This window comes from Somniosus microcephalus, chromosome 8 (assembly GCF_052327205.1).
Source record: "Somniosus microcephalus isolate GS21.2 chromosome 8, FLI_Smic_1.0, whole genome shotgun sequence".
Lineage (NCBI taxonomy): Eukaryota > Metazoa > Chordata > Chondrichthyes > Squaliformes > Somniosidae > Somniosus > Somniosus microcephalus.
In genome coordinates this window covers 23,044,656-23,060,693 of record NC_140994.1, presented here as the reverse complement: position 1 = coordinate 23,060,693, position 16,038 = coordinate 23,044,656, and the positions used below count along the sequence as shown (strand labels likewise).

Genomic DNA, 16,038 nt, shown 5'->3' with positions numbered 1-16,038 from the left:
CACTCATCACAATACCCAGCCTCTGACCTGCTCTTGCTGCTACAGTATTTATGTGGCTGGTCCAGTTAAGTTTCTGGTCAATGGTGACCCCCAGGATATTGATGGTGGGGGATTCAGCGATGGTAATGCCGTTAAATGTCATGGGGCAGTGGTTAGACTCTCACTTGTTGGAGATAGTCATTGCCTGGCACTTGTGTGGCGCGAATGTTATCTGCCACTTAATCAGCCCAAGCCCGAGTGTCTTCCAGGTCTTACTGCATGCGGGCATGGATTGCTTCATTATCCGAGGAGTTGCAAATGGCACTGAACACTGTGCAGTCATCAGCGAACATCCCCCTGTTGTTACATGTTACAATTGACTTGATTCTTTGTACCATCAAAAGGTAATGCACGGTGAGCGTAACACAGTAGAATGCTTCTAATATTACATCGTATTTACAGCACAGAAACGGGCCATTCGGCCCAACGGATCTGTGTTGGTGTTTATGCTCCACGCGAGCCTCCTCCCACCCTTCTTCATCTAACCCCATCAGTGTATCCTTCTATTCCTTTCTCCCTCAACATTCAAGAAGCATTTAGATGAGCACTTGAAATGCCATAGAATACAAGGCTACGGACCAAATGCTGGAAAATGGGATTAGATTAGACAGGGCTTGATGGCCGGCGTGGACGCGATGGGCCGTAGGGCCTCTTTCTGTGCTGTATAACTCTATGACTAACTACTTTCGGTAACCCTTCCAAAATGAATTATTTTAAGCCTCAAAGGCTGAATAACAGTGCCTCCTAAACACCAGAAAATGCACCTAAATTCAAAATTTCCTGGAAGCGGGTGGGTACACCCCTAGACCAGACTAAGAATTAAACCTTGCATTTTGAGTCCTCTCATTTCCGTTGACAAACTTTTTTTTACATCCACCACTGTATACTTGCATTCTCAGGATAACCACTTGTTTTCACATCATAGGAAAGGCCCGTCAGTTTCATTCATTACAGACAGACCCCCAATTGTGAAATGTGATCCTCAAAACGCTGGTGAAAATTTCACGCAATAAAAACAGAATTTAACTCATTCCGTCACCATGAAGCAGTGGTCCTAGTTGCAGGCCTAAACGAGTGTTTTCTAGGTTGGCATTTATAACAAATTAATACTTGTGTCACCCTAAACATGTCTTTACAGGGAATGATGTGGAACAATCCACCAAGCAAAACGATAAAGGTAAAAGCACTGGAATTATTCAAAATACAATCAGATGGCACGATGGGCGAATTAATGTTCTCGAGCAGTGGCTCTCAAACACTGAGACCAGTCACACTATGGGGCACAAAACCTGTCTCGGTGTGATGGGCTGCCCATGAGGAGTATTTGGTGGGGACCAGTTGACCAAGGTTTGAGAGACACAGCAGTAGAAGGAGGAGCTTCAATGGGCACTGTGGCCTTTTCTCATCAATTAGCTCACCAACTTGGTCCAGTAACGCTTACTTACTTTTTACAGCTCCGATACAAGAACTACCCAGAGTCGCTATAATCCTCTGCTACCTGAATCACAGCTGTCACATGAATCTCTCTCTCAATATTGACTATTTTTGTTATCTGACTTGTGTTCATTTCCATACAGAAAAAAAGGATACAGCCTGTAAAATAGTCCCATCAGCTGCAACACTCAAAACTGCATTCACCCTCACATTAATGAGAGCAAGCTTCACACAATGCTCGCAGATGGCTCAATCTGTTCACAATGGAGTCGAGGTGTGTAAGTGGGTTGAGTCATCAAAACGAGCCAGAAAACATGTTTGTTTAGTTGCTGCTGCTCTGCAGTGACAGACCATTATAACCACCAAGTCTATTAACGTCCCTAGATCACTTTCAGCTTCACCGTTGCTACTTGGATACCACTCGTTCAGGTAGGTTTCAACTTTCAGGCGGTTGACCAGTGGAGTGCGGCAGCTGGCCGTCCCATCCCGAGGCAAACAGGCCGCCGCGATTTTGAGAACTGGGCTGCATTTGCGGACGCTAAACATTCATCCTGTGACAGCTCACTGGTGTTGGGCCACAGGAATATCAGCCAGTGGCATCTGCAGGTAGGTTCTGGGAAGGGGAGGGAGCAGCTGGTAAAACCAAGGTCAGCAGTGGCCCACGCTATTTTTGTGGGGCTCGGAGGAGCATTCCTGCTCCTGGTTGCCCCACAAAGATAATGTGAAACGTGCAACTCCGGGACCTCTTCAGCTCCATCGCCAGTGAAACTGATTGGCGCGTGCATTGCGCACATTCAATCCCTAAAATGGCAATCGGCGTCCTAGGTACATCATAGGACTCCTATTTGCATAATAAAAGGAGCCTGCCGCCTGAAACAGGTGGGTCCTTTGGCCGCCCAGCAATAGGCCCCTGCGAAAGTGGCAGCAGGCCTCCATTCGGGGTTAATGGGACGGCAAGTCCACCAACCCCATTTTGAGACAGTTACCGCCCTGTTAACATTGATTTTGGCAGGTTAAAATCGACTCCACAGAGTCTGTACATTGCTCCTTTTTTTTTCTTCCAATGTGCAGTGCTTCAAACGTATCCGTATTGAATTTGACCCACCAGTAATTCACCCACTTAAGAATGTTGTCCAATTCTTTTTTGTAACTCCCTGGATACTTCTTTGGATTGGAGACAACTAAAAGAGGACCTCATTGGGGGTTATCACAAACCCACATCCCATCACTCTGCAGCACAGCATGCTGGTGCAACCATATTAAATCTAAATAACTAGGCCTAATATTTGGCAACCAGAGTTATTTAAAAATTAAATTAAATTCAAAACTGCAACTTTGATTTTAATCTGCTGCATGGCAAGACTTCATTCCAATATAATTGAGCCTTTTATTCACAAAAAAAATGATGCAAATACACATGGAGCCACAGGTTAGAGTGTCCAGGGGCCTATACCAACTGAATAAGAAGGGAACCTGCAACCAAAACCATAGCAAAATTAAGGCCGGTTTCAACTTTCTTACAAAAGTTTAGTGTTAATTCCTTCACATTCGAACAAAGTTGACTCTCTTTAAAAAGTCAAATCCAGTCCACGCCTGATAACTCAACTTTTGCGCTAAAAAATGATCCAACAGTTCAAATTTAGCAAAGTGGAAATTTACTATTAAAAGCTCAATTATCGGTTAATTTGACTTTAAAAAGGATTTTTCAATGTAGCGCTGAAAATCCAGTCGAAGCACATTTTTAAGTCAGGAAATACCACTTGCATTTCTAGATTCAATTACCTTTCCTTGCTTGACAATGTAGTAAGGATTGCTTCTGGAAAACCCAGCACTCTCCAAAAGATTCATCACATCATTTTTCCTATTGAACAAAAACAGGATTGAAATAGGATACAAAATTGTTTGAAAATCCACAGAAGTAAGGCCTGTAAAAATATTCCTGTGTGCCACTCAGACATAGACAGTACATTTCAGTTTGCACTTACTACACTGAAGATACATCTTTATTTAACAATTTAATAAATCCTCATGATTACAAGGATGCTTGGCTTTCAATTCAACTGCATTCAATCGTTTTTTTTTTGTTTTTTTTTATAAATTGTCTTTTTTTTGGGACTCATGCCCATGCTACACTTCATTTCTTGACTGAGAGGGGATGAAGGTTTCAAACACCTGCAAGCCCAGGACCCGAAGTCTCCGAAGCCTGGGAGCCAGCAGGTAGGTGAGGATTTTATTTTATTTTTATTTTAAATCGGGTCGGTGGCATAGTCCGACCGCAAATTTTGGCCCATTATTACATCATTAATATAAAGAATGTTCCCCAGGTATAACTTGTTAGGGCAAAATTGATAATATAAGGAATCCACTGACAACAACTTGTACAATAACAGTAACCCCCCCAACATCTAGAGCTGTTAACATTGCAAGGTTACCAACAGTCTGCCACATCAGGATTTGTACCCAATGTTCCTGCTCAGGACGTGGGCATCGCAGGCAACGGCAGTATTTATTGCCTATCTCTAGTTTCCGAGAAGGTAATGGTGGGCCGCCTTCTTGAACCACTGAAAGCAGTTTGATGCAACCGAGTGGCTTTCTAGGCCACTTTAGAGAGCAGTTAAGAGTCAAAAGTAAAAATAAAGCAAGAAACCTACGTCACCATTTTCTTGTCTAAAAAATACTGATCCTTCTTTGCTCCAATGACACGACGGAGAGAAACCTCTTCTTTGTCGATCTATAGAATGAGAGGAATCCATTATTTTAACAACAGCTATAAACCATGCTGTGCCAACACATTCCTGTACATCCTAAATACACAAAGTTGATAAAATACAACTCAATTGGGCCAATGATCATAATTTTTGTTATAAAGTAAATCATAAAAATAGCATCAGTGGCTATCTAACTTTGTTTTCCAGACTTTCTGCATTTAAGTCCAGTCAAATTCAAGCGTGTATAATCCTGATAAAAACAAAAATTGTACTCAAATTCCAATTTATTCCTTTCCCGTATCATTACACTAAGTTAATGACATAAAAGAGCTGGTATACCCACTTTAGATAAATGTTGTTCAGTCCACCAATGCTAGGTCTATTGCATATACATATATTAAAATATTCTTACATGTTAGATTATAGTATTTGCTTCATCTTAACAAAAAGCAAAATATTGTGAAGTTTGTTTACTCAAGTGGTAGGATTAAGCTCTCCCACGCCACTCAGAAAGCCACAAGTTTGAGTCTATTTGGACTAGGTGTCACATCATCTCACTCTCAATGGGTGCACCACTGAAAGGCAAATCTTTCCACATCGGCACTAGTGGGGGGAAGATGAAGAAAGGAAGCAGCAAACATTGTCCTAGCCTGGCTTACTGCATTTCAATCATGTATACTGTCAATTACTTGATGGTGACCATAAACTAGTGAACTCTAGTTTCCAGGCCATGGGTCTCTCCTGATAGAAGGAAGGTTAAAAGGTGGTAATCTATATCATCAGGGAGAAAAAAAAAGGGCAAGATACTACACATAAATATTATAAACAATGAAAGTTAATATAAAATAATGCTTCTTTCAACTCAAATGAATAATATACTTACAGGTAACCTGTTGTCTGAATTGTCAAATATGATTTCAACAAATGCAGAAATAACACGAGGTCCAGTTCCTTCCTACAAATAGCAACCAAAATTTAAAGTTAACAATATTTGGAAGTTGAAGTTAAATGTTGTCATTTTGAAACAGTTGAGTCCACAAGTTCAAATGCAGAAAGGGTTCATATCTGACTGAATTATCGTATACAGCTTTCAAGATGCACACATTTACTTCAATCATTAGTTGAAAAATAGGACGACTAGTGCGTTTGAGCTAAATAAATACCTGTATAGAATGAGAATTGAATAAACAAATTGAACTATATAATGATTCTTAATTTAGTTATAAATAAGTCACGATCATTCCAGTATGCTGCACCCTTGTCATCTAACCTCCCTGGACTGCAGCAATAGTGAAATGTGTAGAATTGTGAGAATTTTGATTTATTTCATAAACAGGTTGGGGAGTCTCATGGTCAGTACTATTTAAAAAAAAGATACAATTATATCATAAACATCCATTTTCCTTGCTTCTTTATAATATTTTTGTTTTATATTAAAAAAAAGTACATATTACAACAGGAGCTGGCTGGGAGAAGTACCCACAAAAAACGCTGGGTGGCCTGCGAACAACCCACTCGCGCACCATCTCAGCAAGAAAGACTTCAAGCCCAGACAGGCTAAAAATGGTGGCCATTTTATAAAGACAAATAATTACATCATTTATATGTAAAAAAGCAACATTAATTGAATTAAAAGAATGGCACCATAGCATTTAACATTCGGGCCTTTTTTTTGTTCAAAAAAGTTTTGTGCCATTGTTGAACAAAATACAAGGAATTTTTAATTAAATTAGTCATTGAACTCAGATCCCAATTTCTTTTTTTTTTTTTTTAAATCTGCCTTTCCACGTGTCTTGTGTACAAGTTTTGTGGTTTTCGCAGTACTTGTAAAACTCTTAGATGTTGGACAGGCACATAGAAACATAGAAGATAGGAGCAGGAGTAGGCCATTCAGCCCCTCGAGCCTGCTCCGCCATTCAATGCGATCATGGCTGATCACATAAAAAATTGAGCCATTTTAAAAGCCTCGTGTGTCCTTACAGCAGCCTCTCGAGAGCTGCAGTAGCAAATGTCACAAAGAGACTTTTTCTTTTCTTGTTGCAAGAGTTAAACAATATAGTTTAATACGGGTGAGAACGATGCGGTCTCCTCTACATTGGGGAGGTCAAACGCAGATTGAGTGGCCACTTTGTGGAACATCTCCGCTCAGTCCGTAAACGTGACCCCGAGCTTCCGGTCGCCTGTCACTTTAATTCTCCGCTCCACTCCCACTCTGACCTCTCTGTCCTCAGCCTCTTACATTGTTCCAACGAAATTCAATGTAAACTTGAGGAATAGCACCTCATCTTTCGATTAGACACTTTACAGCCTTCTGGACTCAGAGTTCAACAATTTCAGACAATAACTTCTGCCTGGCGGGAATTTCACCGGCAGCAGCAGGGCTATAAAAGGCTCCAAGGGACCAGGGAGGCCTCACAGCGTCGGCGGGAATTTCAGCGGCGGCAGCGGGGCTATAAAAGGCCCCAGAGACCAGGTAGGCCTCACAGCGTTGGCGGGAATTTCAGCAGCAGCAGCGGGGCTATAAAAGGCTCCAAGAGACCAGGTAGGTTTACTAATCTCCAATCTCACAGAGAGGGAGAGAAGTAAAAAGTAATCGAGGTGTGACGTCACCAGAAAGCAGGTAAGTGATTGGTTGGTGAGTATTTCTCTCTTTTTAAACTTTAACTCTGTGGTTTATAGTTTCTAAGCTCTCGGTGGTGCAGCGGGGACTGTTTGTAAACCAGGACCCTTAAATATATCATTTAACTGTAGTGAAATTGGTGGGATTGATTTGATTTAATTTAATTGCAATTAACTAAAGGGTAAGTCATGGCAGGACAGCCCGGTGCCGTGGTATGCTCCTCCTGCGATATGTGGGAACTCAGGGACACTTCCTGTGTCCCTGACAACCAATGTGTGCAGGAAGTGTGTCCAGCTGCAGCTACTGGCAGACCGCATTGCGGCGCTGGAGCTGCGATTGGATTCATACTGGACCATTCGCAATGCTGAGGACATTGTGAATAGCGCGTTTGATCAGTTGGTCACACCGCAGGCAAAGGTTGGACAGGCAGAAAGGGAATGGGTGACCAACAGACAGAGTACTAGGCACAGGCAGGTAGTGCAGGGGTCCCCTGTGGGCATCCCCCTCTCAAACAGATACACCACTTTGAGTACTGTTGGGGGGGGGGGGGATGGCTTATCAGAGGAAGGCAGCAGCAGCCAACTTCCTGGCACCAGGGGTGGTTCGGCTGCACAGGACGGGAGGAAAAAGAGCGGGAGAGCTATAGTAATAGGGGATTCTATTGTAAGGGGAATAGATAGGCGTTTCTGCGGCCGCAAACGAGACTCCAGGATGGTGTGTTGCCTCCCTGGTGCAAGGGTCAAGGATGTCTCAGAGCGGCTGCAGAACATTTTGGAAAGGGAGGGTGAACAGCCAGTTGTCGTGGTGCATATAGGTACCAACAATATAGGTAAAAAACAGGATGAGGTCCTAAAAGCGGAATATAGGGAGTTAGGAGGTAAATTTAAAAATAGGACCTCAAAAGGTAGTAATCTCAGGATTGCTACCAGTGCCACGTGCTAGTCAGAGTAGAAATAGAAGGATATTTCAGATGAATACGTGGCTAGAGGAATGGTGTGAGGGGGAAGAATTCAAATTCCTGGGACATTGGAACCGGTTCTGGGAGAGGTGGGACCAGTTCAAGCCGGACGGTTTGCACCTGGGCAGGGCCGGGACCGATGTCCTAGGGGGAGTGTTTGCTAGTGCTCTGGGGGAGGGTTTAAACTAAAATGGCAGGGGGTTGGGAACCTGAGCAGAGGGACAGAGGAAAGGGAAACAAGGATAAAAGAAAAAGATAGGAAGGAGAAAAACAAAAGTGGCAGTCAGAGAAATCAACGGTTTAAATCAAACATGGCCACAGTAAATAATAATTCTAATAGGTCTAAGAGCGTTAAAAAAACAAGCCTGAAGGCTTTGTGTCTTAATGCGAGGAGCATTCGTAATAAGGTGGATGAATTAGCTGCGCAAATAGAGGTAAACGAATACGATTTGATTGGGATTACGGAAACATGGCTCCAGGGTGGCCAAGGCTGGGAACTCAACATCCAGGGGTATTCAATATACAGGAAAGATAGGCAAAAAGGAAAGAGCGGTGGGGTAGCATTGCTGGTTAAAGAAGGGATTAGAACAATTGTAAGGAAGGATATTAGCTCTGATGATGTGGAATCTGTATGGGTAGAACTGAGAAATACCAAGGGGCAGAAAACGTTAGTGGGAGTGGTATATAGACCTCCAAACAGTAATGCGGAGGTTGGGGATGGCATTAAAAGGGAAATTAGAGAAGCATGCAATAAGGGCACAGCAGTCATCGTGGGTGACTTTAATCTACATATAAATTGGGCTAACCAAATTAGTAACAATATTGTGGAGGAGGAATTCCTGGAGTGTTTACGGGATAGTTTCCTGGACCAATATGTCGAGGAACCAACCAGAGATCAGGCCATCTTAGGCTGGGTATTATGTAACGAGAAAGGATTAATTAACAATCTTGTTGTACGAGGCCCCTTGGGTCGGAGCGATCATAATATGATAGAATTCTTCATTAAGATGGAGAATGAAGTTGTTGACTCAGAGACTAGGGTCCTGAATTTAAATAAAGGAAACTACGATGGTCTGAGGCGCGCGTTGGGTAGGATTGATTGGGGAATGTCACTCAAAAGGTCGACGGTGGATAGGCAATGGCAAACATTCAAAGATCGCATGGATGAACTACAGGATTTGTTCATCCCAGTTTGGCATAAAAATAAAACGAAAAAGGTGACTCAACCGTGGCCAACAAGGGAAATTAGGGATAGCACAAGATCCAAGGAGAGGACATATAAATTAGCCAGAAAAAGCAGTAAATCTGAGGATTGGGAGCAGTTTAGGATTCAACAAAGGATGACAAAGGTATTAATTAAGAAGGGGAAAATAGAATATGAGTGTAAGCTTGCAGGGAGCATAAAAACTGACTGTAAAAGCTTTTATAGATATGTGAAGAGAAAAAGATTGGTGAAGTCAAGCGTAGGTCCCTTGCAGTCAGAATCAGGGGAATTTATAATGGGGAACAAAGAAATGACAGACCAATTAAATATATATTTTGGTTCTGTCTTCACAAAGGAGGACACAAATAACCTCCCAGAGATGTTGGGGAACATAGGGTCTGGTGAAAGGGAGGAACTGAAATAAATCAGTATTTGTAGGGAAATGGTGTTAGGGAAATTGATGGGATTGAAGGCCGATAAATCCCCAGGGCCTGATAATCTACATCCTAGGGTACTTAAGGAAGTGGCCCTAGAAATAGTAGATGCATTGCTGATCATCTTCCAACATTCGATGGAATCTGGAACAGTACCCATGGGTTGGAGGGTAGCTAATGTTACCCCACTATTCAAAAAAGATGGTAGAGAGAAAACAGGGAATTACAGACCGGTAAGCCTGACATCGGTAGTGGGGAAAATGCTAGAGTCCATTATAAAAGATGTAATAGCAGAGCACTTGGAAAACAGTGACAGGATCGGACAAAGTCAACATGGATTTACAAAAGGTAAATCGTGCTTGACTAATCTACTGGAATTTTTTGAGGATGTAACTGGTAGAATAGATAAGGGAGAACCAGTGGATGTGGTGTATTTGGACTTTCAGAAGGCTTTCGATAAGGTCCCGCATAAGAGATTAGTGTGTAAAGTTAAGGCACATGGGATTGGGGGCAAGGTACTGACTTGGATAGAGAACTGGTTGGCAGACAGAAAGCAAAGAGTTGGAATAAACGGGTCTTTTTCCAAGTGGCAAGCAGTGACTAGTGGGGTACTGCAGGGATCAGTCCTTGGACCCTAGCTATTCACAATATATATTAATGATCTAGACAAGGGAACTAGATGTAATATCTCCAAATTTGCAGACGACACAAAGCTGGGTGGGCGTGTGTGCTGTGAGGAGGATGCCGAGAAACTCCAGAATGATTTGGACAGGTTGCGTGATTGGGCAGAAGCATGGCAGATGCAATAGAACGTGGATAATTGTGAGGTTATCCACTTTGGTAGCAAAAACAGGAAGGCACATTATTATCTGAATGGCAATAGATTGGGAGAAGAGGAAGTGCAACGAGACCTGGGTGTCCTTGTGCACCAGTCGCTGAAGGTAAGCATGCAGGTGCAGCAGGCGGTTAAGAAGGCAAATGGTATGTTGGCCTTCATAGCAAGAGGGTTTGAGTACAGGAACAAGGATGTCTTGCTGCAGTTGTACAAGGCCTTGGTGAGACCACATCTTGAGTATTGTGTGCAGTTTTGGTCGCCTTATCTGAGGAAGGATGTTCTTGCCATGGAAGGAGTTCAGCGAAGATTCACCAGGCTGATACCTGGGATGGCAGGAATGACGTATGAGGAGAGATTGGATCGATTGGGCTTGTACTCGCTGGGGTTTAGAAGAATGAGAGGGGATCTCATCGAAACTTATAAAATTCTAACAGGACTAGACAGACCAGATGCTGGAAGGATGTTCCTGATGGTCGGGGAGTCCAGAACCAGGGGTCACAGTCTAAGGATAAGGGGTAGGCCATTTAGGACAGAAATGAGGAGGAATTTCTTCACCCAGAGAGTGGTGAACCTGTGGAATTCTCTACCACAGAAGGCAATAGAGGCCAATTCATTAAATATATTCAAGAAGGAGTTGAATATATTTCTCAAGGCTAAAGGGATCAAGGGGTATGGGGAGAAAGCAGGGACCGGGTACTGAATTTGGATGATCAGCCATGATCGCACTGAATGGCGGAGCAGGCTCGAGGGGCCGAATGGCCTACTCCTGCTCGTATCTTCTATGTTTCTATGTCCCTATTTTTTCCACATGGTAGCTGTTGATCATTCTGCCATTTCCATTTACACCTCATCTAGACTTATCTTTTGCTTCTTAACTTGTCCCATTACCATCTCCTTTTGCCTTGCACCATCATCCCTTTCTTCGTTTAATCTTTCCTACCTTCCATCCTATCAGAGACCTTTCCTTTTGTTCTTTCCTCTCCTCCCCTCCCCCCTTTCCCTGCCCTTGCTTAAAATCTGTTACATCTCTAACTTTTTCCAGTTCTGACGAAAGGTCGCAGACCTGAAACTTTAACTCTGTTTCTCTCTCCACAGATGCTGCTTGACCTGCTGAGTATTTCCAGCATTTTGTTTTTATTTCAGATTTCCAGCATCCGCAGTATTTTGCTTTTGTAATAGTTTAATAAGTTCCTCCCATAGGTTTCCCCAATTTTATTTGAAAAATAGCTTTAAAAATTAGACATTTCATCAAGTCAGTATATACACTTCCCCATCCTTGGTAGCAATAGGAATGGCCCAGGTTCTGTACTCTTGTGCAATTGGTGTATTTGGCTCACTGTTTACAACAAAACGTTACTTAACAATTCACACGTTCTAAAAAGGTATCAAACATATGGAAAAGAGCAATTTCATCAAAACAAAACAACTCACAATTTGTGCAATGCAAGACATTGCATTTGATTGATAAATGCAGTCTCAGGTTGACTATTTTTGGTACCAGTACTTACGTGCAGTAGAGCAAGTCTCTGCTCTGGGCGAAGGTGACTGAACTCATCACTAAGCACAAACTGAATCGCTGCAAGCACGAGGGAAGATGGGGCGTGGAGGGAGTGGGAGGAAAAGAGAAAAAAAAAAAGTTACGTCAAATAAATACACTTCTATTCAAAGAGAAGGGACAACTGAGGTAGTTCAGTTACTACAGCACAATATATCTTCAACATGAGTTTCAGGCTGGCATCGAACTTATGCCAGTAAGCTAGGGTGTCACAGCACCCTACTGTATTATAGAGCTGCAAGGCTGACCAGTTCATTGAAACTTTGAAAAAGTCCAATTCTGTAACCACTCACTTGATTCAAGATGGACAACACTGAAAGGTGAAATTACATGAACAGTATGTGATCCCAACAGTGTGATTTCATCATTGTACAGTGTAGAATTAACTCTTACATTGCTACACCTTTTACCATGAAAACATTGCAATCTCTCAAATTTCTCAATTCTGAAAAGTGGTTAATTTTCAGGAAATTTTAGCACATTAGCAAAAATTGCCATCTGCATGCTCTTGCGATCACTCCTGGAACATTTACCACTTGAGAAACTTCAAAAGCCCCAAGACAGAAAGCATCTCATTTCTAACTTATTTTATATTAGTTCCATTCATTTTTTTCCTCTCCAGGAATCTCACCAGCTGAGAAAATGGGCAAGAGGAAGGAGGCATTGCTGGGTCTGGTTGTGGGCAATGAGGTGGGTCAAGTGGAGCAAGTGTCAGTAGGGAAATATTTAGGGAACAAGGTTTAGATTAGCTATAGAAAAGGACAAGGAGCAATCTAGAGTAAAAATACTTAATTGGAGCAGGGCCAATTTCAGTGGGTTGAGAACGGATCTGGCCCGGGTAAATTGGAATCAAAGATTGGCAGGCAAAACTGTAATCAACAATGGGCTGCCTTTAAAGAGGAGATAGTTCGGGTACAGTCCCACGAGGGGGAAAGGTAGGGCAACCAAAGCCAGAGCTCTCTGGATGATGAAAGAGATAGAGAGTAAGATGAAGTGGAAAAAGGGGGCGTATGACAGATGTCAGGTTGAGAATACAAGCGAGAACCAGGCTGAATATAGAAAGTTCAGAGGGAAAGTGAAAAAGGAAATAAGAGGGGCAAAGAGAGAGTATGAGAATAGATTGGCAGCTAACATAAAAGGGAATCCAAAAGTCTTCTATAGGCATATAAATAGTAAACGGGTAGCAAGAGGAGGGGTGGGGCCAATTAGGGACCAAAATGGAGATCTACGCATGGAGGCAGAGGGCATGGCTGAGGTACGAAATGACTACTTCGCATCGGTCTTTACCACGAAAGATGATGCTGCCAAAGTCAGTGAAACAGGAGGTCGTTAAGATACTGGGTGATGGAAGTAAAGGTGGAAATTGCAGAGGTACTGGCCATAATCTTCCAATCCTCCTTAGATACAGGGGTGGTGCCAGAGGACTGGAGAATTGCAAATGTTGCACCCTCGTTCAAACAAAGGTGCAAGGATAAACCCAGCAACTACAGGCCAGTCAGTCAGTTTAACCTCGGTGGTGGGGATGCTTTTGGAAATGATAATCCAGAACAAAATTAACAGTCACTTGGACAAGTGTGGATTAATTAAGGAAAGCCTGTACAGATTTGTTAAAGGCAAATCGTGTTTAACTAACTTGATTGAGCTTTTTGATGAGGTAACAGAGAGAGTTATGGAGGGCAATGTGGTTGATGTGGTGTATATGGATTTCCAAAAGGAGTTTGATAAAGTGCCACATAATAGGCTTGCCAGCAAAGTTGAAGCCCATGGAATAAAAGGGACAGTGGCAGCATGGATATGAAATTGGCTAAGTGACAGGAAACAGAGTAGCGGTGAACGGTTGTTTTTCGGACTAGAGGACGGTATACAGTGGGGTTCCCCAGGGGTCGGTACTAGGACCACTGCTTTTCTTGATATATATTAATGACTTGGACTTGGATGTACAGGGCAAAATTTCAAAAGTTGCAGATGACACAAAACTTGGAAGTATAGTGAACAGTGAGGATAGTGATAGACTTCAAAAGGACATAGACAGCCTGGCGGAATGGACAGACACGTGGCAGATGAAATTTAACAAAGAAAAGTGCAAAGTGATACACTTTGGTAGGAAAAACCAGGGGAAGCAATATAAACTAAAGGTACAGTTCTAAAGGGGGTGCATGATCTTGGGGGTATATGTGCACAAATCATTGAAAGTGGCAGGGCAGGTTGAGAAAGCGGTTATTAAAAGCATACAGGATCCTGGGCTTTATAAATAGAGGCAGAGAGTACAATAGCAAGGAAGTTATGATGAACCTTTATAAAACACTGGTCCAATTCTGGGCACTGCACTTTAGGAAGGATGTGAAGGCCGTAGAGAGGGTACAGAAAAGATTTACAAGAATGGTTCCAGGGAGGAGGGACTTCATTTACGTGGATAGACTGGAGAAGCTGGGGTTGTTCTCCTTAGAGCAGAGAAGGTTGAGAGGAGATTTGATAGAGGTGTTCAAAATCATAAGGGGTCTAGACTGAGTAGATAGAGAGAAACTGTTCCCATTGGCGGAAGGGTCGAGAACCAGAGGATACCGATTTAAGGAGACCGGCAGAAGAACCAATGGCGACATGAGGAAAAACTTTTTTACGCAGCGAGTGATAATGATCTGGAAAGCACTGCCTGAAAGGGCGGTGGAGGTAGATTCAATCGTGGCTTTCAAAAGGGAATTGAATAAGTATCTGAAGGAAAAAAAATCTGCAGGGCTAAAGGGAAAGGGTGGGACTAGCTGAAGTGCTCTTGCAGAGAGCTGGGATGGGCTCGACTGGTCTCCTTCTGTGCTGTACCCAGTCTATGATTCTACGAGTCTTGCTTCCACACCTCCACCAATAGCCTTCTACAAGCACGTGCGGAAAAGCAACCAGGAAACTACCCTTCTGATTTTCTCTCCCTCCCTAACTTGGCTTCCAACTGAGAATTCCCATAACAACACAGAGCTCTTGAAGGTCATATATCCAATTATGGCCATAAGCACATGCCCTACCATTCCATGGTGAACATATGGGAGTTCCATCATACTACATTACCACACTGCTGCCTGCAAAAGTTAATGCAACAAGACTAGAGTTTAAACACAGTGGCCTAGAAATTCAGTGGGCTACGCCACCCGTTAGCGCCTAAAGAGGGCACTTAGTGGGTTTTACGCCACTAGCCACGCCTCCCGCTAAATTTAGCGGGACGCTAATGGTGGTGCTAGCCGTTAGCGCTGCGTCGCTACCGATGACGTCATCGGTGTGCGAAGCGCCCCGATCGCGAAATTTGGTAGCGCCCCATGCTTTAACGCCGGTCGCAATTTGCGACCGGTTCAGGGGGGGCCTACCTGCGGCGGTAGAGGCGCTGAGCGGCCATTTTTTTTGCTGGCTGCCTGCCAGCACCTCCCCACGCCGCCGTCCCCGGCCTCCTGAGGCCCCCCCCCCCCCCCCCCCCGCGTTGTACCAGCTGTGTCCCAAGAGCCCAGCACTTCTCCTCGGTGCCGGGCTCTTTTGCCAGCACTCGTGCTCTTCGAGCACGCTGCAGCAGGCCCCTCCCCTTTAAGAAGGCCTGCAGTACCGCAGCGCGTGGCACTGCGGCACGTTGCGCTGCGATTTTCAGTTGCAGCGCCCCAAGAGGGATGCGGGGTGCCTCGAGTAGCGCCGCGCTTCCGTCTGGGGCGCTGAAACTGAATTTGCGGCGGGCGGCCGCGACTCCTTCCGGGACGGTACTTCCGGCGCCCTGGCGAGACTGGCGCCCCGTTTATTTCTAGGCCAGTATTTTGCGCAATTATTTAATTCAGATTACTGATATCCAAACAATAGAGAGGGATAGCATTTTGAGAGCTTACAATGTTTCAGTCCACATTGTGTCTAGAACATTCAAATAATTTTGAAATAAAAACCCATCCTGAAATGAAACATCAGATCTTACCATAGAAGAAGTTACTTTTTCCAGATCCATTTCTGCCAACTGAATAGAAACAAATACAATTACAACAAATGCTATCTAAAGTACTATATTTTTCCATTATTTTAATAAAGTAACTGTACAAAGCTATCAATCCAATACCATCAGAACAGGCAAAATTTTCAACACCAAAAATGTATGAAAAACAAAACAATAAAATGCCAGATCAAGAAAAGGATTTGGGATAATGCCCCCACTAAATCTTGTCCCGTTTACACAGAGTTTGGCAGAGCTTCCCACTCTCCATCAGTCCTTTATCAAAGCAACTTTTTCACCTGATGAAG

General features: G+C 43.4%; 1 protein-coding gene across 1 annotated transcript in view; it reads right to left on the bottom strand.

The window, feature by feature from the left end:
- smc3 (structural maintenance of chromosomes 3) overlaps positions 1–16,038 on the bottom strand; it is a 110,623-nt gene that overhangs the window by 70,011 nt on the left and 24,574 nt on the right. Inside the window, exons 3-7 of the mRNA XM_085994350.1 lie at positions 15,719–15,757; positions 11,741–11,808; positions 5,065–5,136; positions 4,125–4,204; positions 3,256–3,334 (exon numbers count right to left, since the gene is read on the bottom strand). Coding sequence (XP_085850476.1) covers positions 3,256–3,334; positions 4,125–4,204; positions 5,065–5,136; positions 11,741–11,808; positions 15,719–15,757 — 338 coding nt within the window. The remainder of the gene's footprint in view (positions 1–3,255; positions 3,335–4,124; positions 4,205–5,064; positions 5,137–11,740; positions 11,809–15,718; positions 15,758–16,038) is intronic.